Here is a 23,150-nt window from a genome sequence, read left to right on the forward strand (position 1 = left end):
GGTGGCCATAATGTCAGCTGGGATGGTAAGTGCATTGCAAGTCCTTATATCCAACCCTCTTTTTATTAAGATGTTTACGGACAAGGTCATTCTCCCCTTTCTGCCAAAAGTTGTCTCTGCATTCCACATGAACCAGGACATTGTCCTACCTGTCTTCTTTCCAACACCTCAGGATGATACAGAAAGACTCTTACACATTCTGAACGTTAAATGTACCTTGTGTTTTTATTTAGACAGAACAGCTGCCTTTCAAAAGGACCTTACCCTTTTTGTCTCATTTAAGTGGAAGAAAATTGGCCAGTAAATTTCTGTTCAGACTACTTCCGAATGGATAGTATGGCTCATTAAGAAATGCTATGAAGAGTGTAACCAACGTTGTCTACTCCACATACGGGTACACTCCACGAGGGCACAGTCTACTTCTTCAGCCTTCAAACTAGGTATTCTGCTGTTGATTTATGCAAAGCAGCCACATGGTCAACGGCGTCTACATTTGTTAAGCCTTTTGCCATTGATGTTGACTCCAGACGGAATGCAGCAGTAGGCAAAGCAGTCCTGAAGAGTTGTTTTAATTCAAGAGTTTTATGCCCTCCTCCTGGGTGCGTCAGCTCACTAATCTCCCATGTGGGACTGCACAGAAGCCACGATAATGAAAACAAGGTTACACTAACCTGTAACTGTTGTTCACCGAATGGTCTACTGTGCAGGCACACATGCCTACCTCCTTCTCTGCTGTGAACTCTTCTTCTCATCTTCCTTTTGCCTAGTGAACTAGAGAACTGAAGGGAGGGAGCCGCTCACTCAGCCTTTTATAGCCACCTTGGGGTGGGGGGGAAATGTAAAAAGGCTGGGGGAGTGTCTTGCACCTCTAGGAACTTTAGAAGGTCTGTGGCTGGCCTGCGAATGCACAGATCCCATGTGTGCCTGCACACTCAATGAAAAATTACAGGTAAGTGCAACCTTGTTTTCATCACTGTTGCCTGATACAGTTCACCCTAACAATGATTAGAGGGATTGCAAACCCCAAGGAGCCTGTCCTCCATTACTAGAGCATAACAGAATAGACGTTTGAGGATTCTATCATCCCCCTCCCGCTATGAATCCCATGCTGAATATTGCTGAGGTTAGTGGGGTGGAGGTAGATATGGATCCTCATCGACCAGATTCTATTAAAACAAAGACACAACAGCTGATGCAAAGTTGATATCTTAATCTTTTAGGTACTGTAACTGAAGTGGAATTCAAAGGCTTGCCTTGGTTATCTAGAGCAGAAGTTGTTAATGAGAGGAAGTATCTAGGAATCTCCAGATTTCATATTAGATTGCATTTCTTTGTTTACAGATTGAAGAAATATTAAGGATAGAAATCAATGGGCCAGTTGGGGAATAAGTATTATAAAACTATAGATATGTGAACATTATATTTAAAACAAGTCCACAAGTTCTTGAGGGGGGAATCTCATTTTCCTCTCCCCCACTATTTCCTCTTTCCCCTCCTTGAAAGCTTCCATAGCCATTTCCCACCTTCTTCTCTCCTTGCCACCTAGCAGCCAACAGTTTTTCCTCCTTCCCTACCCCTGGCAGTCTCTCCCTTTGAAAGTCTGGCCCAGTTGTGCCATGGGAATCTGCAAGAACTTGCAAAAGGCACCTCACTTTCCTCTGTATCTTCCTCCCGACACTCTTTCACTCTTCCTGATAGCCCTGATAGCACCATTCACTGCTTTCTCCTCCTCCTCACATATTGACCAGTCTACATTGTATCTGCCCCTGTGTAACTGGCTCAGCAAGATTCAATGGCAGAAAGGGATTTGAACCTGGATCTCCCAGATCGTAGTTTGAAACTCTGATCACTACATCAATTTTGTGGGGTGGCTGCTGTTGAACAGTAGCAACTTAGCAGCTGTGTGTGTCTGAGTTAGTCACACAAGTTGCATAGTATCAAATTGTCTGGTGGTTGCTTACAGGCCTCTTCCCAATTAGTCCTCACTCAAAGGCTAAAACAGCCCTGCCCTGTACCCCTGCCTTTTACTACCAGTCACCAAGGTTTCAACTGGCAATGCTGTTGTGGTTGCCTAGTAACAGCCACTTGAGGGCATTTGTTTCTTAAAGCTACAGGAGCTGCTTCTGGGTTTTGTGTGTGGGGGGGTGGGGGGTTACCCAGATATATTTTTTAAATTCAGATTTTTCTGCATGCCTGGAGGTCTTCTCAGGTTTGTTGAAAGATCTGCCAAGTCTGTTCATGGCTTCAGTCTCTAGATTTAAGTTTAATTCACCTCTGAACAAATTATGGAGGGTCAGTTGCTTTTGCTTCAGTGAAAGAATGCAGCCATATTCTCATGAAGCTCAGAGAACGTTTAAGAATTCAAGCTTAGAAGTTGGAAAAGACTTAGCAATCAATGCTTGAATTGATTAGCTAAATTAAACAAATATCCCTATTTCTTTTTTAGCAATTTTTAAAGTGTTTTTAACTCAAGTATTCACAAATGTGGAAGATAGTTATCAATAGTTACCTAATCCAAAAGTTTCACAATATTAAGCAAACCCACAAAGTTAGACAGAAAGGTGAATGTGTATGTGCATCCTTTTAAATGGCCTGGGGTGGAGGGAGGGGGGGCAGGAAGCAGTGGGCTTAGACTGGAGTAACTCTTCTTAGGATTTCACTGTAATTCTGCCAAACATTTGGGGTAAAAGATAAATATAGACTCAGGAAACCGATGGAAATATGAGTTGGCCAGTCACTTTGCAAACAAACTGTAAGAAATACATGTGCCATTACTATTTGCTAAGCAGTTGTAGCTGAAGATAGGAAATAACAAATTGGGATAACTGAGGTTCACTGCTACAATGGTACATTTCGCACTCGGTTTTTAGAGCGCATTTGTACCTGTTCCACATCCCATGTTTGCAAGGTTTTCACACTTAAAAGCAGTCATGGGATGCAGTCCCGCTTTTTGTCCGCTGTATCCCCGATTTTTCCCCCTGCGGACATACCCCGATGTTTTTTTAAGTTCGCTGCCGACTGGCAGCTGGCCCGCATTTTGCTAATGTGAACACTTTTGCCTCCTTTTTGCTTCTCTTCCCCCCCCTCTCCGTTTCCCTGGGAGCTGATTGGTTTGTGCAGAATTAACCACTCCCACCCTCCTCAGCTCTCTGAACTCCTTGTCCACCATTTTTTTTAGTAAAGTGAGCTGAGGGTCATAAGGCTGCTTCTTCGTTGGTTTCCTTCCATATGCATGCTGTTTTTTTTTTTTTCAAAAGCCAGGAATGATTTCTAAGCTTGCTGCAATTCCCTGATGGCTTTAAAATCAAGGAAAGTGTTAAATAGCGACTTCCGGTTTGGGATTCATGGAGGTCTGAAGCAGCTCCATTTGCGGAGCTGACCGGACTGCCGTTTTAAGCGGCCGGCGGGGGAAATTTAGCCCGCGGCCGACTGCTCTCAGGCGGAGAGCAGGCAAAGAACGCTCAAGACCCTAGGGTGTGCTAGATCTCGGACGAGGGGGGGCTCTGCGCAAAGGGTCCCCTCCCGATCCTTGAGGTCCCACCCTGCGACAGGTCGGCTACGATCTCTGCGGCAGTTCTGGGGCCAATTCGGCTGGCATAAGACCTACATACCCAAGCTTCGATTGGGGAAAGAAGTGGAGAGGAGAAGTTATAATCGAAACAGCGATTACAGCCTGAGAAAAGTGAAAGAGAAGGTAAAGATCACTATCTTCTGATACGGGACAGATTGATAAAAACAGAGAGGAAGAAAAGTAGATTTTCAAACTGCAACAGGCTAACAATAAGGAGGGGAAGACTCGGCAAGAATTGTATTTGAAAAGAGACTAAGTTTAAAGAAGTTATTAAAGAAATTGGACTATTGTTTTGAATACTTGTGGTTATGGAGCTGTGAGAAAAAGATACCATTGCGAGACCTACTGTGGGAAGTCGGGAGATAGGAAGTACGTAATAACAATAGAGTTGCTGGAGAGAAGCGGCCCTTGCCAGGGGGCAGGAAGAAGGGAATCGCCATCTTTGAAAGGGGAAGGCTTGTGGCTTCAGCGGAAAAGGAAGTAAGCCATTTTGGATTACAAAATCATAGAGGAACCATAGAGAAAAGACGCCCGACATTTTGGACTCTTTAAAAATTATTGGCAAGAAGACCGGGACACTTGAAATAAAAAGACACTTAAACTTTACGCCACGGAGTTAAGGAAGAGAGCGGACTCGTGGGAGCGAGCCAAAGCAAGCCCCACGATGTCAAAAAAAGAGTGGCAATCGGCAATAGAAAACCTGGACAAAAAACTTTTAGATGTGATTAAAGAACTTAAGGACACGAAATTGGAGCTGATTAAAGAGGTTAAAGAGGTCAAACAGACAGTAAAATCGGAGCTGTCAGAAGTGAAAAAAGGTATGGAAACAATACAAAGTGAACTACAAGGAACGCAGCAGAGAGTTAAAACAGTAGAAGACGCGATGGAGAATTTAGCAGACACGCAACAAACAGAGATGAGACTGATGAGGGGAAGGATGTCGGTTGCGGAAACTAAACACATGGAGAAGCAGCTACGGTTTCGTGTTTTGCCAGAAGTGGAAGGAAAGTCAGCGCAAGAACAGATGACTGAGGTGTTAGCTGAATACCTGGGGAAGGAGGAGGAGGAAGTTGTGGCTATCCTTGATGTGGCATACCGTGTAAATTCGAGAATTGCAACCCAGAGGAAATTACCAAGAGACGTGATTGTGCAGTTTACGACACGAAATATGAAAGAGAAGATTGTGACAAAACAGTTTCAAGATCCATTGGAGATTGATGGCAAGACGATTATCATAATGAAGGAATTACCCAGGTCAGTGTTATTAGATCGGAAAAAATATAAAGTGCTAATTCAGATCTTGAAGGACATGAAAATCAGGTACAGATGGGAGTTTCCAGAAGGTGTGTCGTTTGAGTTTGGAGGGGCCAAAAAGCGTATCAGATCTGAGCGAGAGATGGAGCGATTTATAAGGGACAATGAAAAAGACTTACCAACAAGATTATGAGTATGGAGTGTAAAGTTTTATCTTGGAACGTAAATGGACTAAACTCACCAAACAAGAGAAAAAGTATTTTCCACTGGCTATTAAAACAAAAATGTGATATTGTCTGCTTGCAAGAAACCCATATTCGAAAGCAGGATGTAAAATTTTTAAAAATGGGGAAACTGGGCAATGAATTTGTAGCGGCCTCTAATAAGAAAAAAAGAGGAGTGGTGTTGTATATAAAAGAGGAGCTACAGCCAAAATTTGTAATAAAAGATGTGGAAGCCAGATTTATAGCAGTGGAATGTACATGGAATTTAAAAAAAGTATTGGTAGTCGGAATTTATGCACCTAACGGTGCAAAAGAAAGCTTCTTTGAGGACTTGAGGAAGCAATTAGATGAACTTTCATATGACCAGATAATTGTTGCTGGAGACTTCAATGGAGTGACGAACTTGGAACTTGATAAAAAGATATCAACTGTACAAAAGAAAAGAGGATTGTTACCAAAGCTTTTTTTTGAGCTGATACAACAGGAGACTTTAGAAGATGTATGGAGAAGAGAAAATCCTAAAAGTAGACAATTTACTTTTTACTCTTCAAGACACTGTACGCTATCGAGAATTGATATGATCTGGGCCTCAAAAGACTTAGCGTTATGGACTAAGGAGTTAGAAATAATGCCGATGGTAGGCTCAGATCATAATCCAATCATGTGGAAACTAGGGAGGAGGAGAAAAAGGAAAGCATGGAGAATAAATGAGGACTTGTTACAGGAAGGAGAGAACGTGGAGATGTTGAGAAGAGAGACAAAGTTCTTCATACAATATAACGTGAATAAAGAAGTACCAACTGACAAAGTTTGGGATGCCTACAAGGTGGTAATAAGGGGCATACTAATGGACTTAAATGGCAGAGTGAGAAAAAAGAAAGAGGAGAAGAGACAAGAGATTGAGGAGAAAATAAAAGCCAAAGAAATACTGTTAAAAAAGAGACCAGGGAAAAAGAAAATATATCAGGAAATTAAAATACTTCAAGAACAGTTGGCAGCAATGAATAACAAAGAATTGGAGTGGAACCTTAAAAGACTGAATCAGAAAGTGTTTGAAGGAGCAAATAAACCTGGAAAATATTTGGCATGGCAATTAAAAAAGAGAAGGGAAAAGAAAATAATAAACAAAATATGTGAGGATAATAAAACGTATCTGGAACAGACTACCATTAGTAGAGCCTTTTACAAATTCTACGCTAAGTTATACAATAAGAAAGAGGTGAATAAAGAATCAATAGCAACATATTTGGAGAAAATGAATCTCCCAATAATTTCGGAAGCTTGGAGAAATAGACTGAATAATGAAGTAACGGATGAGGAAATAAGTAAGGCAATACAATCTGCAAATCTAGGAAAGGCGCCAGGGCCAGATGGACTTACGGCTAAATTTTACAAGACAATGGCCAATGAACTGGCACCATTCCTAAAAGAGGTGATCAATGGAGTTTTAAAGGATCAACGGATTCCAGGTACTTGGAATGAAGCGAATATATCACTGATCCCTAAAGAAGGCCAAGACTTGACAAACGTGAAGAATTATAGACCTATATCGTTACTTAACAATGATTATAAAATCTTTGCGAAGATACTGGCGGAGAGACTGAAGGGGTGGCTTTCGGAAGTTATTGAGGAGGAACAAGCAGGCTTTTTGCCAGACAGACAAATCAGAGACAGCTTGAGGACAGTGATAAATGCTATTGAATACTATGACAAGCGTTGTGATAAGGAGGTTGGTTTCTTCTTTGTTGATGCTGAAAAGGTGTTTGATAATTTAAACTGGGATTTTATGTTTGCCACTATGGAAAAGCTACAAATGGGAGAAAGATTCATTAGAGCAATTAAGGAAATTTACAGAGACCAAAATGCAGCAATTGTGGTGAATGATGAAGTGACTAAGAAATTAGTTATAAGTAAAGGAACAAGACAAGGTTGCCCGCTGTCTCCGCTGTTGTTCATTTTGGTATTGGAGATTCTGATGATACAAATACGACAAGATGAAGAAATCCGTGGAATAAAAATAAAGGACTATTCTTATAAGGTCAGAGCATTTGCGGATGACATAATGCTAATTGTGGAAGACCCAATGGAGAACATGCCAAAAGTGATAGATAAGATTAAGGAGTTTGGGGATTTGGCAGGTTTTTATATCAATAAAAAGAAATCAAAGGTATTATGCAAAAACATGACCAAGCAAAAACAACAATTGCTAATGGAAATAACGGAATGTGAAGTAACAAATAAGGTGAAATATTTGGGAATTGAACTGACTGCAAAGAACATAGACTTATTTAAAAACAACTATGAAAAACTATGGACTCAGATAGAGAGAGATCTGATCAAATGGAACAGATTGAATTTGTCATGGTTGGGAAGGATTGCAGCAGTGAAAATGAATGTGTTACCAAGAGTAATGTTTTTGCTACAGACAATACCAATCATCAGAGACTCTAAGCAATTTGAAAAATGGCAGAGGAAAATATCAGACTTTGTATGGGCAGGCAAGAAGCCTCGAGTGAAAATGAAAGTTTTACAAGATGCAAAAGAAAGAGGCGGAATGCAACTGCCCAATCTAAGACTTTACCATGACGCAATTTGTCTAGTGTGGGTGAAAGAGTGGATGACGTTAAAGAATAAAAAATTACTAGCTTTAGAGGGATATAAAAAAATATTTGGTTGGCATGCATACCTATGGCATGATAAAGTAAAGGCGAACTCGAGGTTCCTGCATCATTATATACGGAGAAGTTTATATACAATCTGGAAGAAGTACAGAATCTATTTACAAGAAGGAACCCCTTTGTGGGTAGTTCCATATGAGGTGATAGACCCGAGAGCTGTTGATAATGAGCAACAATGTTTAACTTACAAAGAAATAACTAGAACTGAAGCATCTAAACTCAGAATAAAGACTCAGGAGGAGCTATCACCTTATTACGACTGGTTCCAGTACAGACAGATTAGAGATTTATATAACTCGGACTCTGTAAAGGGAGGCATACGAACAGAGAATTCGGAACTAGAGCAGACCCTTCTTAAAGAGGACAAGAAAAGAATATCCAAGGTATACCAAGTACTGTTGAAATGGTATACTGAGGATGAAATAGTTAAAGTACAAATGGTGAAATGGGCCATAAACTTCAACAAAGAAATAACAATGGAGACATGGGAATACTTGTGGAAGACTACAATGAAGATAACGACATGCACCAGCATTAAAGAGAACATTTACAAAATGATTTATCGTTGGTACATGACACCAAAGAAGATTGCGCTAGAGAATTTGAATACCTCTAATAAATGCTGGAAATGCAGGAAGCACGAGGGCTCCCTCTATCATATGTGGTGGACTTGTGAGGTAGCTAGGCAGTACTGGGGGGAAATAATAAGAGAAATGAGTGAGATTTTGCAATTTCAAGTAAATAAGAACCCAGAACTCCTGCTACTAAACTTGGGAATGGAGGGAATTCCAGCCCACCATAGGACGTTGATATTTTACATGACGGCTGCAGCTAGACTTTTGTACGCGCAAAAATGGAAAGTACAAGAAGTGCCAACTATTGAGGATTGGATTTATAAATTGTTGCATATGGCAGAAATGGACAAAATGACAAGAAAACTGAGAAATCTGGACCCAGGACAGTTTAACACAGACTGGGAGAAGCTGAAACAATATTTGGAGAAGAAATGGGAGGTGGGAGGAGAACTGTGGCAGTTTGAGAACTATTGAAATATAATAAAATGCAGAGGGGGGTGACTTTACCGGGGGGGAGAAGAGGTAAAAATGAATCTCTAAGCAGTTATGTTATTAGATTGATATATATAGAATAATAAATAGAATATTGATAGAAAATAACTAACCACAAGGGTTAACTATAAGGATTGACTAACTAATAATATTTTCTTTTTGATTTTGTACAATGTACCAAACTGAATATGGTAATATGAAGGTATATATGAGTCAAATTGATTGATATCATATATAAAATATTAATGTAAACTAATATAACTAAAACAGAAAGAAGAAGATAGAATGAATAATATATAGAGTATAAGTTAAGCTGGTTGATATATATGATTGTACGGCTTATATAGTTTATATAGTTTATGTTATTCAGAAATATTTGAAAACGGAATAATGGGATAAATTGTTTATCTATTATGGGTACAGAGTATTAAAAATAGTCAAATAAGTATTGCTTAGAATAAAAGGAGAATATATATTTGATTAGACAGAGGAATATATAAAGAGTAAGGGAAAAGGGACAAAGGGTTGGAAAACTGTTGGAAGTCAATAAAAAGGGGGGGAAAGGGAGGGGGTTAGAAATTGGTAAATGGGAGAATTGATTGTAATGTGAAAATAATTGATACTAACCCAATAAAAATTTTTTCAAAAAAAAAAGTGTTAAATAGCTGCTTTCTCCTTCCTCCCTTAGGGTATGCACACACATTCTTTTTTTTTTTTTAAAGACAAGAATGGGTTGTAACGTTGTAATGTTCCTGTACTTTCTTCCTGGCTTTAAAATCAAGGAAAGTGTTAAATAGCTGCTTTCTCCTTCCTCCCTTAGGGCATGCACACACATTCTTTTTTTTTTTTAAAGACAAGAATGGGTTGCAACGTTGTAATGTTCCTGCACTTTCTTCCTGGCTTTAAAAGCCAGGAAAAGATTGAATGGCTGCTTTTCCCTCCCTCCCAGGCATGTTTCAGACTTTGCTAAAGAGGAGGGGAAAACCCAAGCATTTTGCACAGCCCTTTGGAAACAAGCCTCTGCTTCCTGGGAGGAGATTAATCAGCAGCATTTTAACCCTTTCCTGGCTTGATTTTAAAAAATGAGAGTGGTACATGTTTTCCCCCAGAACTCTGCCACCAATTGCCTCTTCGGTAGGCAGGGGACAGCCCAATCAGCAAAAAGGGGGGAAGGGTTCCAACATTGCAACGTTACTACGCATGCTCAATCTTTTTTAAAAAAGTGTGACGTGAATTGCAAGGCCCCAAAAGCCCAAAATTGCACCGAGGTTTTGAAATGAAGCACAGACACCAAATCGAAATTGCAGTGGACAGTGTGAAATGAACAGGTGCAATGCCGAAGCCACTGCGATCGGGGCGAATGCTCATAAATAGCAGTTTAAACCGTAAGTGCGAAAAGGGTCAATGAAAAGTGTGCTATTAACAGCAAATTGATTTTACCAAATAAAATATGTGAACTTTAATCATAAGTGATGACATTACTGAGTAAAGAACAAAAAGAAACATGTACAATAGCTTTAAAGTTCCTTGTCAAGTGTAGCCCACTAATGGGGTAATTTAGGGATTTCTTGTTTCTACAGAAATCATCACTTGCTATTATCCTGCTTTCTGTAACCCCTCTTAAAAGTAAACAAAGTATTTGAAGCATGGAAGACAAAACTCTAATAGACAGCAAACAAAAAACTTGCAAACATTCTGTGAAGGAATGAGCGTATGTTATAAGTCACTGGCAATTTATTCCTTCTGTCTTATAATATAAAAACATTTTGTAACATTCTTTCCCTGTTTTGGAATAAAACTAATGAAATTTCATAACAAGAACAAGAAGAGTCATGCTGGGTCAAGACTGAAGGTCCTCTCCAGTATCCTGTTTCTCATACTGGCCTCTTGGAAGCCCAGAAGCAGAGCATGAAGCCCCTCTGTTGCTGTTGCCCCCCCCCCCCCGGAGTTGCCAGGTCCTCTTACTCTCCCTGTGGGATGGAGGACCCTGGCACTCACCTTGAGTAATTCTTTGCATGTACACAAAGTGCACACTCTCTCTTGATGGCGTTGCAATGACTGCAATGTGATGACTGCATGCTCTCTCCCAATGGCACACTCATGATGCCAACACAGTGATTTAAAGAATCAGCCCAGCATGAAGCATGAGAGCACTCCTGTGGCCTGCATGATGATGTCACTTCCAGAAGTGACATCATCAGGCCACACCAGGAGTATGCCCTGGGATGCTTGTTCCCCTGCCTCCCCACCCCCCACCGGCCAGGTGTGACAGCAGGGGGCAGAGTCTGGGAGCAGGGGATCCCCCAGCCCCACTGGGTGACTAGCAATCCTACCCCCCCAAAACCCTGCATCAGCTTTTCATCAATGAAGACAATTTATTATGTTCTGAGCTACTCACCATTTTAGAGATCTCTGCTGATTTTTTTCAGCAGCTGTAGTCATAGGAATAACTGCAAGCATCCTGAGAATAAATTGTGGTTCATACCTTAAGAACACAGGAAACTGCCTTCTACTGAGTCAAACCATTGACCCATCTAGGTCCACATTCTCTACTCAGTTTTTAATGTCACCCATTACCTGATCCTTTTAGCTGGAGATGCCAGGGATTGAGTGTGGGACTTTCTGTATGGAGTTGTCTTTACGTATCATATGGAAGAATTAGTATGAAGCTTAATTAGCAATCCTTGGGGGGAGTATCTGGCAGAAATCTGAAATTCTGGAAACACATTCTTTATGTTTTCCATATTGTACTTTCATTTTTCATAAGGATTTATAAACTGAAGATCAATTAAGATGGCTACTTTGATTTATTTATTTACTTATTCATTTATAGTCTACCTTTCTCACTGAGACTCAAGGCGGGTTACATAATGTAAGTCAATACAATCAACAACTGAAATAATAAAAAATCTGCATTGTAGAAATCTGAAAAGAAGCATACATTCAAATAGAGCAATAAAGAGATGGATCTTGCAGAAACAAAAACATAAGAAGTAGTTTGACATGATTTATTAAACCATGCTGAACTTATTTAATAGGAGCATACCTGCGTCAACAGATAGTACTTGATAGAGTCTACAGTCCCTGTCCCTTTACCAAAGTATCTCTCTGAACTATTTCCTTACAGCGCTTGCCCTATTTCCTGAGTAAAAAAGCCCTCCTGAATAATTCTGTTTTGCCTAGTTTGCAGAAAGCCAAGAGAGAGGGAGCTTTCCTGACCTCTTAAGACAGGTCATTCCATAAGATTGGGGCCCACAGCAGAGGATGTGTGTATGGGCATCTTTTGACTTTTCACAACTGCAGGGTGGTATCTGCAGAAGGCTCTCCATCACTTTGCTCAGAAAGGGAAGATTAGAGACTGACCAATAATTGACCACATCATTTTTTCTAGGGATGATTTTTTAAGTAGTGGCCAGATGACTGCCTCTTTGAATGGCCAAGGGAAGGTGTCCTGAATTAGTGACTGATTTATGATAGACATCAAGGGCTCTTATGTGGTCTTCTAGCAGCCAAGATGGGCAAGGATAAAATGCATAAGTGGATTTGCCGATATCAGGATCCTGTCAATATCTGTCACTATAATTGGGTCAAAATGGTTTCTACATGAACCAAATGGTGTGTTAAGCATGTCTTCCACCTCATCTGTATTACAGATGATATGGAGATCAGAGCATATTTGTGCTATTTTATCTGCAAAAAAATTCTGAAAGTATCACAGTTAATTGTCTCTAGTTGAGGTATTAAAGGTTCATATTTAGGAGTTATAAGATGTTGAGACACTTTAAACAACTGGTATAGTCCTGAATCAGCTGATGCAATGGTTGCAGAGAAGTAAAGTTTCTCTGTTGCTATCACTACCATTTCATACATCTTCTAATGGCCTCTGTAGCACACTCTATCAGATTCAGCACATACTTTCTTCCAGCGTCTTTCTAGACATCTTGCAGACCTCTTTAGGCCATCCAGTTCCATGGTAAAGGCTGCCTTCTGTTACAAAGATGGGTGGGATTAATGAGGGGCAGTCTTGTCAATGGTTTCAAGGAGCTTTGTGTTCCAAGCTTCCACTGCACTGTCTACCACACATGAATTTGTAAGTCTAGCCCCTCTGCTAAGCATTTTGGACTTTAAAAGTCTCCATAAGTCTCCATGAGCAAACCATTTTGGTGGGTCCCCTCTTTTTGCAGGGTGTTGTAGCCATATTCACATTTGCCTTGTTTTGTAATACTTTTTAAAAAATTAAATAATAATATAATGCATGATTTGATTAACAAGTTTTGTTTTTCCCTTTTTTCTTCTGCAGCTGTGACTCAGAAAACAGGTACCTTGGTAATCCACTCAGGGGAACATGTTACTGTAAGTATTTGTTTTGTTACCCTCTGATGTTACTCATTGTTCAATGTATTTGCAATCTGCCACTTCTGACAGTAGATCAGGTACCATCCAATAATGTATTAATTGTAATGTGCTGGATCTGGAAATCAAAGAGAATTTCCTGCTCAGATATAAAACTAAGCCTTAAGCAAGTTATCCTAACCAACCTTCCAGGATTACTGTGAGGATAAAATGGGATAACCATTTGTACACTGCTTGTGGAAAGGTGAGATATAAAATATGACAAACATATCTTATTCAGTACTGCAGTAGCCATGTGAGAGAAGTGATTATAATTCCCAATTAAAAGGAATCAAGACTGAGAGAGACTGAAAGAAGCTTGCTGATCTAGAATATGAAGCAATATCTTCATTGCCTTTCAGCTACTTTGAATTTAAACTTCAGTCATGGTGAGCTTGTGGAGAAAGTGAGAGTAATATCACGTTTCACGATATTGTGGGTAATATGAGCTATCAACCCAAGTTTTAGGAATGAGTCCTTTGTTGCATATCTAACCCCCACTATTTTGGCTAGGAACTGTGTATTTTGAAGGTTTGTGTTTCTTGTTATATGAAGGTAATAACAGATGTAAACTTCTAGATGTTGTGGACCTCATTATATAGTATGACAAAATGGCAAATGAAAATGCTGAGAAAAAGTATTAAAAAGGCTATTGATCCAGAAATTGTAAAAGAATGCAAATTATGTAATGCAAATTTGTCTGGGTTGTGTGTGTGCCTGTGGATCTTTGAAGGATGGCAATGAGAGCTAAATATAATACAAAACAATCTGTTTTCTCTCTGTAAACATTCTGGGTTTGTGAAGATTTATTTTGTCCTCTAAAAATAAATACAGCCAAATTTAAAAGATGTGAAAATATGTGAAAGTAAGAGACATGTAGAAGCCAGTCACTACCAATTTTTTTTTCAGTATTCTGTATAGGGTTACCATTCCCCCACCAGGGGCAGGGGATCCCCTGCTCCCACCCACCCCCACGCCGACTTACTTGGGTGGTGGTGGGCACGCTCCCCCAGGGCATGCCCCCCCAAGCTGAGTGGCACTGCGCTCCCTGAGCAGAGCTGCGCTGCATGCCCTGAGCTGAGCCGCGCGTCCTGAGCCAAGCTGCGCTACGCACCCTGAACCAAGACGCGCGGCTGAACTCAGGGCACACAGTGCAGCTTGGCTCGCACGCAGTGCGGCTTGGCTCAGGGCGTGCGGTGCAGCTCGGCTCAGGGTGCGCAGTGCGGCTTGGTTCAGGGTGTGGCAGGAAAGCAGGAGGCATGTTCCTGAGCTGTGATAGTGGGCAGCAGCGGCAGCAATGGCAAGAGCAGGTCGCTCTTATCACCACCGCTGCTGCCAGCTTTCGCCTCTTGTTGCTGTGGCCCCTGAGAGTGGGCGGTTGGGTGGGGGCGCCAGTGGTGAGCAGCTGCAGTGAAAGCTGGTGACAGCAACAAGGGCCCCCTTTGACCCAGGGCGCCCTTTTGACCCCGCATGATGATGTCACTCATGGAAGTGACGTCATCACGTGAGCCAGAAGCGCAGAGAGAGGAAGCCAGGATAAGTACCGGCTCCCAGTCCCACGCCGGGAGAGTATGGGGACCTGGGAATCCCCTGTTGAGGGACTCCTGGTCCCTGGCAACCCTAATTCTATAGTAGCTCTGCTGCATAAATCATTTTTGATCTGAAACAAATTGTGCCATAGAAAGATAGCCTTTAACCTTTAAATTAAGTGTCTTTAAATTATGTGTCTGCTATCAGTTTTTAAAACTATTTTTAAAATTCTGTGGTTTTGGATTGATTGTCATCCTCCAGCTCTCCTGTAAATTTTAAACATACAATTTGAATTCTGTGTTGATGCCTCATTAACAAGATGCTTTGTTTCCTTGGTGTCAGTGTTTCAGCCACAAAAGCAGACCTTGTTACATTGATTTTGTAGGGGGAGAGAGCTGTATGGTGGAACCCTTAGGGTGGGTTTCATTGACTTAATGGGTGACTGCTCTGAGAGTAAGTGCTGCAAGCTAATTTGATTCTTTATTTCAGTTTCACCCATTATGTACTTTGAATTCACAGTTAATTTAGAGACCAAAGATTTCCATTCCTTTTAGCTAATTGTATAGCAGGCACTCTAAAGTTCTATAATGGAATATTAAAAGAACCTGTGGAAATTATATCCATGTAAAGTGAAGTATATGAAGTACACTATGGTCAAATTTCATGCATTTCTGGCTATGATCACCTGATAGAAGTCATCTGATCTACTTCTGTAGCCTAATATTACACTTCCTGAGAAGCTGTACACATTCATTAATGTGATATGCCACTTGTATCTCAATTGACTTCTATAGGTACCTTTGCAAGTGGGGTGATTTCTGCTGAGTTTTCCTTTCTTACTGCATTTCCTGTGACACATTAGATGCTGTTGTGGAGAGTCCCCTGCCCTCGGTGCTGGTTTTATAGGGATGTATGGAGCTGCAGCAATGGGAAAATTAACAGAAAAATATTTCCATAAGCTCCATTCATGGAAGCTTTGGATCCAGCTCAGTATGCTTTGAAGCCTGCACATTTAGTCAGAAGTTTCGCTAAATTTAAGGGAAGCAACACTGGAACAGCTGGAAATTAGGAATTAGAATCCAGCAGATTTCCCTTGCTCCCTTTTGAACAGAGATGCCTTCTCAGTTTTTAACAAAACTTTTTGATCTTAAGGAACTATTATCTAATTCAGTTAACTATCCATATCTTGCATCATATTGACAACTGATGGGTTTTTTCATTAGTCATTAGAAGCAAATTGTATTGGCCTTTTATCCGGGCAGAAGAAGAAGCAGATGGATCCTTATCATTTTGAGTTACCTAAATCAGGATATAATGTGCCAAAAATCTCATTTTATTTAGATTAAAACATAAACCCAGAGTAGGGCTGCCAGGTCCCATGGCGTGGGCGTGGGATTCCCTTCTCCCAGCATGTCATTGAGCTTGCCAGGAGCGCTCATGTGCCCTGTGCACGCACCAAAACAGTTTCAAAGTAAGTGCTAGTTTTGTCCCTGCCTCCTGCCAGGAGGGTAAGGGAACCTGGCGACCTAAACCCAGAGTGAATATCAAAATCTTATGAACAGAGTCTCTGCCACAAAAACATTTTATCAATCAGTTTTTAAAGTGCCACATGACGTTTCATTTATTTATTTATTTATTTATTTATTTATTTATTTATTTATTTATTTATTTATTTATTTATTTATTTATTTATTTATTAAGACCAGTATGCTGCGTGATACTTTCATGGCAGCTAATATGGACCTGGTATGTGTGACCGAGACTTGGGTGAGGGAAGGAGAAACAGTTGCTCTTGGTGAGCTGACCCCTCCGGGTTATACGGTCCTTCATCAGTCGTGAACTGAGGGTCGGGGGCAAGGGGTGGCAATCCTTGTCCGGGAGGGTTTCTCCTTAAAGCCGCTTCCTGCCCCGAAGATCTCTGGCATTGATTGTGTGGGTCTGGTGTGGAATGCCGAGGAGAGTTTCGCTGTCTACTTGGTGTACCGACCACCCAGCACACCGGCAGATGCCTTACCATGCCTGCTAGAGGTGGTTGCTGGGTGGGCCTTGGAGTACCCCATGCTGATGGTGCTGGGGGATTTCAGTGCCCATGTAGATGATGCCACCTCAATACAGGCTACGGACCTGGTGTCAGCCATGGCAACACTGGGACTCTCCCAGTTTGTATCGGCACCCACACATGAATCAGGCCACACGCTAGACCTGATCTTCGGGATGGGATTGGATGTGGTTCTGGATAGAGTAGAATTGGTGCCATGGTCAGGCCACGTAGTTGTGAAGGCCCGGCTGGGGGCGGGCCTTCCACAAGGGTGGTGAGCAAATTTATGCTCGCCCACGGAGACTCATGGACCCAATTGGGTTCCAGAATGCTCTGCGGGAACCAATGCGCCACGGTGGTTCATTAGATGAGCTAGTGGAGGGCTGGCAAGTCCGGCTCTCTGAAGCCATCGATGAAATCGCTCCCCGTCGTCCTCTTTGCTGCCGGAGTTGCCCAGCTCCTTGATATACAGAGGAGCTGCGGTGACAGAAACAGGAGCTAAGACGACTTGAGCGCGTGTGGTGGCGATCTTGTGACGAGGAAGCAAGAACATCCTATAGGCTGTTTATTAGATCCTATGAGATGGCGGTGAAAGCTGTGAAGAAAGAGTATTATGCAGCTTCCATCACATCAGCTAGCTCATGCCCGGCTAAATTATTTAATGTGGTCCATTCACTGGTCTCCCAACTAGGTGGAGACCATCAAAAGTTGAATTCAGAGATAAGCTGTGAGGCTTTTGCGAGCTTTTTTACTGATAAGATCTTGCGTCTCTGCCGCGACTTACCAGCCACAGTTGATACGGTAAATGAACTAGAGCCCCCTTGGCCGTCTTCGGGACCTATATTTGATCATTTCAGCTCTCTTTTTGGGGAAGAGGTGGACAGGATTCTGCAGGTGGTACGGCCTACTACATGCCCCTTGGACCCGTGCCCGTCATGGCTGGTGAAAGCCAGTGTTGACGGGCTTTGGGATTCCTTGGAGGCGATTGTAAACCTGTCCTTGAGCTCTGGGGTTTTTCCCAAGGTGCTGAAGGAAGCTGTGGTACGGCCTCTTCTGAAGAAATCAACATTAGATCCTCAGTTACCGACCGGTTTCCAATCTTCCGTTTCTGGGGAAGGTGATTGAGCGGGCAGCAGAGAAGCAACTGCAGAATTTCCTGAAGGAGACCTCGGCCCTAGATCCCTTCTAGTGTGGCTTCCACCCGGGACATGGGGTCGAAACACTGCTGATCTCCCTTACAGACAATCTCCGCAGACATCTGGATCAGGGCGGATCAGCACTGCTGATTTTATTGGATCTGTCAGCAGCATTTGATACGGTCGATCACGAGCTTTTGACCCACCGCCTTGCCGATGTGGGGATCCAGGGGACAGCTGTACAGTGGCTGGTCTCCTTTCTCCATGATCGGGGACAGAGGGTGGCACTTGGGGAGAGAGTGTCATCTCGTTGGCCGCTGGTATGTGGTGTGCCACAGGGAGCGATACTCTCTCCATTATTATTTAATATCTATATGCACCCCCTTGCCCGGTTGGTGCAGAGTTTCGGGCTTGGGTGCCATCAATATGCGGATGACACCCAGCTTTATCTGTTGTTGGACGGGCAGCCTGGATTGACCCCTGATGTCCTAGAGTGTGTTTTTGAGGCTGTGGCTGGTTGGTTGAGACAAAGTCGGCTGAAATTGAATCCCACGAAGATGGAGATCCTGTATGTGAGTTGTGGGGAGATGGCTTCAGGACCCCGGCTTCCTACACTTGATGGGGCACCACTTACATTGGCCCCGAGAGTTAGGAGCCTGGGGGTGATTCTGGACTCCTCCCTGAAGATGGAGGACCAGATCACGGCAGTTGCCAGGTCCTCCTTTTATCATCTTCGGCAGGCCAGGCAACTTGCCCCTTATTTATCTCCCCGCGACTTGACTACAGTGGTCCAAGCAATGGTCACCTCTAGGATGGATTACTGTAACGCGCTCTATGCTGGGCTTCCCATGGGCCTGATTTGGCAGTTACAGCTGGTACAGAATGCAGTGGCACGGGTCATTACTAGAGCACTGGTGTGGGAGCACATTATGCCGGTGCTACTCCAGCTGCCTTGGCTGCCAGTGGAGTACCAAATCAGGTTCAAGGTTTTGGTGTTAACCTATAAAGCCCTATGCAGACTGGGACTGACATATCTGCGGGACCGTCTCTCACTGTATGAGCCCCAGAGGACTCTTCGATCTAGTGGAAAATATCTTCTAAATGTCCCTGGCTTTAGGGAGGCCCGCCTGGCGTCGACCAGGCCCAGGGCCTTTTCGTTCCTGGCCCCGGCGTGGTGGAATGCTCTGCCTTGTGAGACTAGGGCCCAGCAAGATTTGCTTGCATTTCGCTGGGCCTGTAAGGCGGAGCTATTCCGCCAGGCATATGGCTGATGCCGGGCGGTGCCCCCCCATGGAGGGGGGGTTAAACTATTCCCCCATGTGAACGCAGATGCTGCTGCCACACTTATTATTATGGTATGGATTTGCTCTGGTAACACCGCTGTGTGATACACTAAACTTTTGCTATGTGCTGCTTTTAAAATTTTTTTTTAATTATTTATATGTAATAGATGTAGATGAGATTATTGTGTTTTTATGGTGTTTTTAATGATGTGTATATTTGTATTCTGTTATCCGCCCTGAGCCTGCGAATAAATTAAATTAAATTAAAATTATTTATTTACATCATTTATCATCCACTTTTCTCATTGAGACTTAAAATAAATTATAAAAAGAATGTATTAAAATCAGTATAACACATACAGTGAATAATGTAATAAAATTGGATTACATAATTAAAGAACAATATAATAAAACAGTATAATGCATCTCACAAACTGGATATCACAATTAGAGAACAACAACTGTGGGTGGTATCTCATTTTCCCTTCCCCCAGTATTCTCTCTTTCTCTTATCTGAATGCCCCTATAGCCTCTTGCCTTTTCCTGCTTCTCTGTCTCCTTCCCACTCACTAGCCAACCTACCTTTATCTGCCCCTCTGTCTTCACTTGTATCTCGTTTCATTCTCTGGCAGCCTTAACCTATGGCCCAGGTGCATAGAGATGGCCTCCATGTTGTGCCAGTTGGACAGTGGGGAACCTGCAAGGATCTCATTTTCCTGAGTATCTCCTCCCCCATTCTATTTCCCTTCTTCTGGCAACTCCCCAAACCTAACATTCCCTTGCTTGCTTCCGGCCTTTTCACCCACTAACCAACCTACTTTTTATCTGCCCCACCCCTTCAGCTATATTTATTATTTATTTACTTCTTTTATACCCCATGTTCCTCACACTGGGGGCCCAAAGCAGCTTAAGTCATTTTTCTCTCCTCCATTTTATCCCCACAACAGCCCTGTGAGGTAAATTCGACTAAGAATGTGTAACTACTAGCCCAAGCTCACCCAATAAGCTTCCATAGTAGAGTGGTGATTTGAACCTGCTTTTCCCAGATCCTTGTCTAAAACTCCAGCGACTACACAACAATGGCTTATTGGTGTGTGTGTGTGTGCTGTTGAACAGGAGAAAACAGCCAGTCTGGGGTAAATCATGCATCTTAGGAAGTAGCAAGTCACCTGGTGGTTGTTGTTGGCCCTGGCCCTGATAAGTCCTTCTGAAAAAGCCAAAACAGCCTTGGAGAGGGCCTTGCCCCTTCCTCAGTGCCTTTTACTGATAGAGACAGTTTGCAGGTTGATAATACTGTGGTGGTTACCTAGCTACGGCCACTGAAGACATTGACTTCTATTATTTGGGGATGGGTTTTTTTTTTTTTTAGATTTCATTTTTTCCTGCAAACCTGGGGCATTTTTAAAGTTTTTAGACAGATCTATCTTGTCTGTTCATAGCTCAAGATTCTGGATTTAAGTATCCACAGATTTGGCCACATTCAAAAGCCCCCCAAGTTTGCCACAATGGTGGTTCCCCCAACCTGCCTGAACCTCCAGCTTCACTGAGGCAGCTCCTCCAAGCCTGTTTGACCATAGCTTTGCCACAGCAACATCAATGACAGCAACAACTGATCACAACAGAGGATGTACAAGTATAGGCAATTGTCGATTTTACCCATTTGCACTATGGAAGGCCCTGCTCAGATGAACAAAGCTGTCATGGTAGAAAGTAGGAGGAGAGGTAGTCCTGAAGATATGAGGGCCCAAGGCCATTGAAGAGTTTTTTATGTGATGGCCAGTACCTTAAATTGATGGGCAGCCAAGAGAGTGACTGCAGAATGGGAGTAATATGCCTGCTTTGCCTCTGGTAATAATCAAGCTGGGGCATCCTGTACCAATGGGAATCTCCAAGTTGACTCTAGTCATGGTATTATCATGTTGTGGATCCAGATCAGCTGTGTCAAAGTAGGGAGCCGTCTTTGGACCTAAACTAAGTTGGAAGAAAGTGGTTTTTGCAACTGCATTAATTTGCTTCTCCAGCAATAATGTTGGATCCAGTATAACCTCTACACTCTTTTTTTTTATATAAAATTTTTATTTTTAATTACTAACGCTACAAAAAGGGAAAAATAGGAACGGGGGAGAGGGAAGAAACAACATAAAACAACACACACACTACATCTACAAGTATTGCATTCCCTTCATACTACAATTACTTAAAGTTAGAACTTTATAAAATGCTATTAGATTGGTAGATCTTATAAAATACAAGCTACAATCAGGATCAAGTCTTCTTCCCCCCCTGGGTCTCAGGCTCAGTTCTCTCTGAACAGCTACAGTAACCGTGCTCATTCCCTCCTCCCCCCCCTTCAGATTTTGAATCCTCTTCTTGCTGAAACTCTTGATGTTTACACACGAAGTCCCTTAGCTGTACTTCCAATATTATCTTGTAGGCTTGGTCTTTATAGCTGAACCAGATGCCTTCCGGGAATAACCATTTGTATTTTATTTCACGTTTCCTCAGAAGAGCTGCAAACCTTTTATATTTAAATCTTCTTTTCCAAGCTAAAAATGGAACATCCTTCAGTATCTTAACCTTGTTACCCAGAAAGTCCAAGTCCACATTGTATGAATTATATAGGATGGTGTCCCGAGTCTTCTTAGATGAAAAGTCGATAATAATCTCACGAGGCAGCTGACGCTTCGTTGCATATTTTGAAGATAACCTCTACACTCTTGACAAAGTCAGTGAGGGTCAGCTGAACCCAGCTGAAGTTGGGAAGCACAGTGTCCTACAAGATCGCTGCCTTTACAACCAGCATTACCTCGGCCTTGTCAGGGATCAGTTTTCAGTTCATTCACTCTTAGCCATATAACCACAGCAAACATGCAGCGATTTAAAGATTCTACTGCATCACCAGATTTGAGGAAGGAGATACAGAGCTGGGTGTCATCAGCATATTGATGACAGCCAACCCCCAAAGCTTTGAATGAGTAGTCCTAAGGGCTTTACATAAAGGTTGAATAGTTTGGGGGAAAGGACAACACAGGACAAATCCCACACTGATGACAACTGTCCTCCATCAGTAACCCTTTGAATTCAGTCTGTGAAGAACAATTTGAACTATTCCAGAGTGCATCCTCTGATATTTATTTATTTATTTATTCAATTTATATACCGCCCATCCCAGGGGCTCTGGGCGGTGATATCTACATGTTTCTAAGAATATTACAGTAGTCTACAAGAAGGTGTGTTCTACTGTATCAAAGGCTGCAGATAGGTCCAATAGGAGCAACAAAGAAGCATGGAACCTCATCATATGCATTACTTGTTAGCTCCAATCCCATTGTTGATTACACTATTCTTTCCATCATGTGATGGATGTAAATAATAATTTTAGTTCTGTTTTTTATTTGACCAGCACAGCCAATGATTTATAACTTGATTTATTATTCGGATTATTATTTGTATTGATGGTTTTCTCCCCCCGCCTCACCCACCTTCCTGATTGCAAATTATTAAATCACATACATATTCTTTCGCACATTTCCTAGGGATCATCACCTGAAAAACATTAATTACAACTTTGAAAATGCCAAAGTTGCCTGATATTGTGTAATAAATAAAGCACTGGCAAATTTTCTACCCTACATCTTTGTAGGGCTCTCTTTCATGAATTTGTCTAATCCTAGTTAAATCCCCTTAAGCTAGAACCCATTCCCATATTTTGTGTTAATGAGTTGTGTGTTTTGTGTCTAGAAACACAGACACATGCAAAATGTCATTACATAGATGGAAAACTGATACTGTGATGACTGGCAGAGTGCCACCCCAGTAAACTCAGCAGTTTAAACTCAAGTCCAGGCTAATACTATTCCACCCTGGGAAAATGTCCCACAGGTTAGAACACACTCCCACTACCCCCTCTAAGCAGATATCAACTCAATTAGTTGATCATTCCATTAAATTTCCTAAATATCATCTATCCCTTCTTC

General features: G+C 42.0%; 1 protein-coding gene across 1 annotated transcript in view; it reads left to right on the forward strand.

Moving 5' to 3' along the window:
• Positions 1–23,150, forward strand: part of ATRNL1 (attractin like 1) — a 981,827-nt gene that overhangs the window by 358,911 nt on the left and 599,766 nt on the right. The window contains exon 21 of the mRNA XM_054982776.1: positions 13,095–13,147. Within this exon, the coding sequence (XP_054838751.1) occupies positions 13,095–13,147 (53 nt within the window). The remainder of the gene's footprint in view (positions 1–13,094; positions 13,148–23,150) is intronic.

The sequence above is a fragment of the Eublepharis macularius genome, chromosome 6 (genome assembly GCF_028583425.1).
Source record: "Eublepharis macularius isolate TG4126 chromosome 6, MPM_Emac_v1.0, whole genome shotgun sequence".
NCBI lineage: Eukaryota > Metazoa > Chordata > Lepidosauria > Squamata > Eublepharidae > Eublepharis > Eublepharis macularius.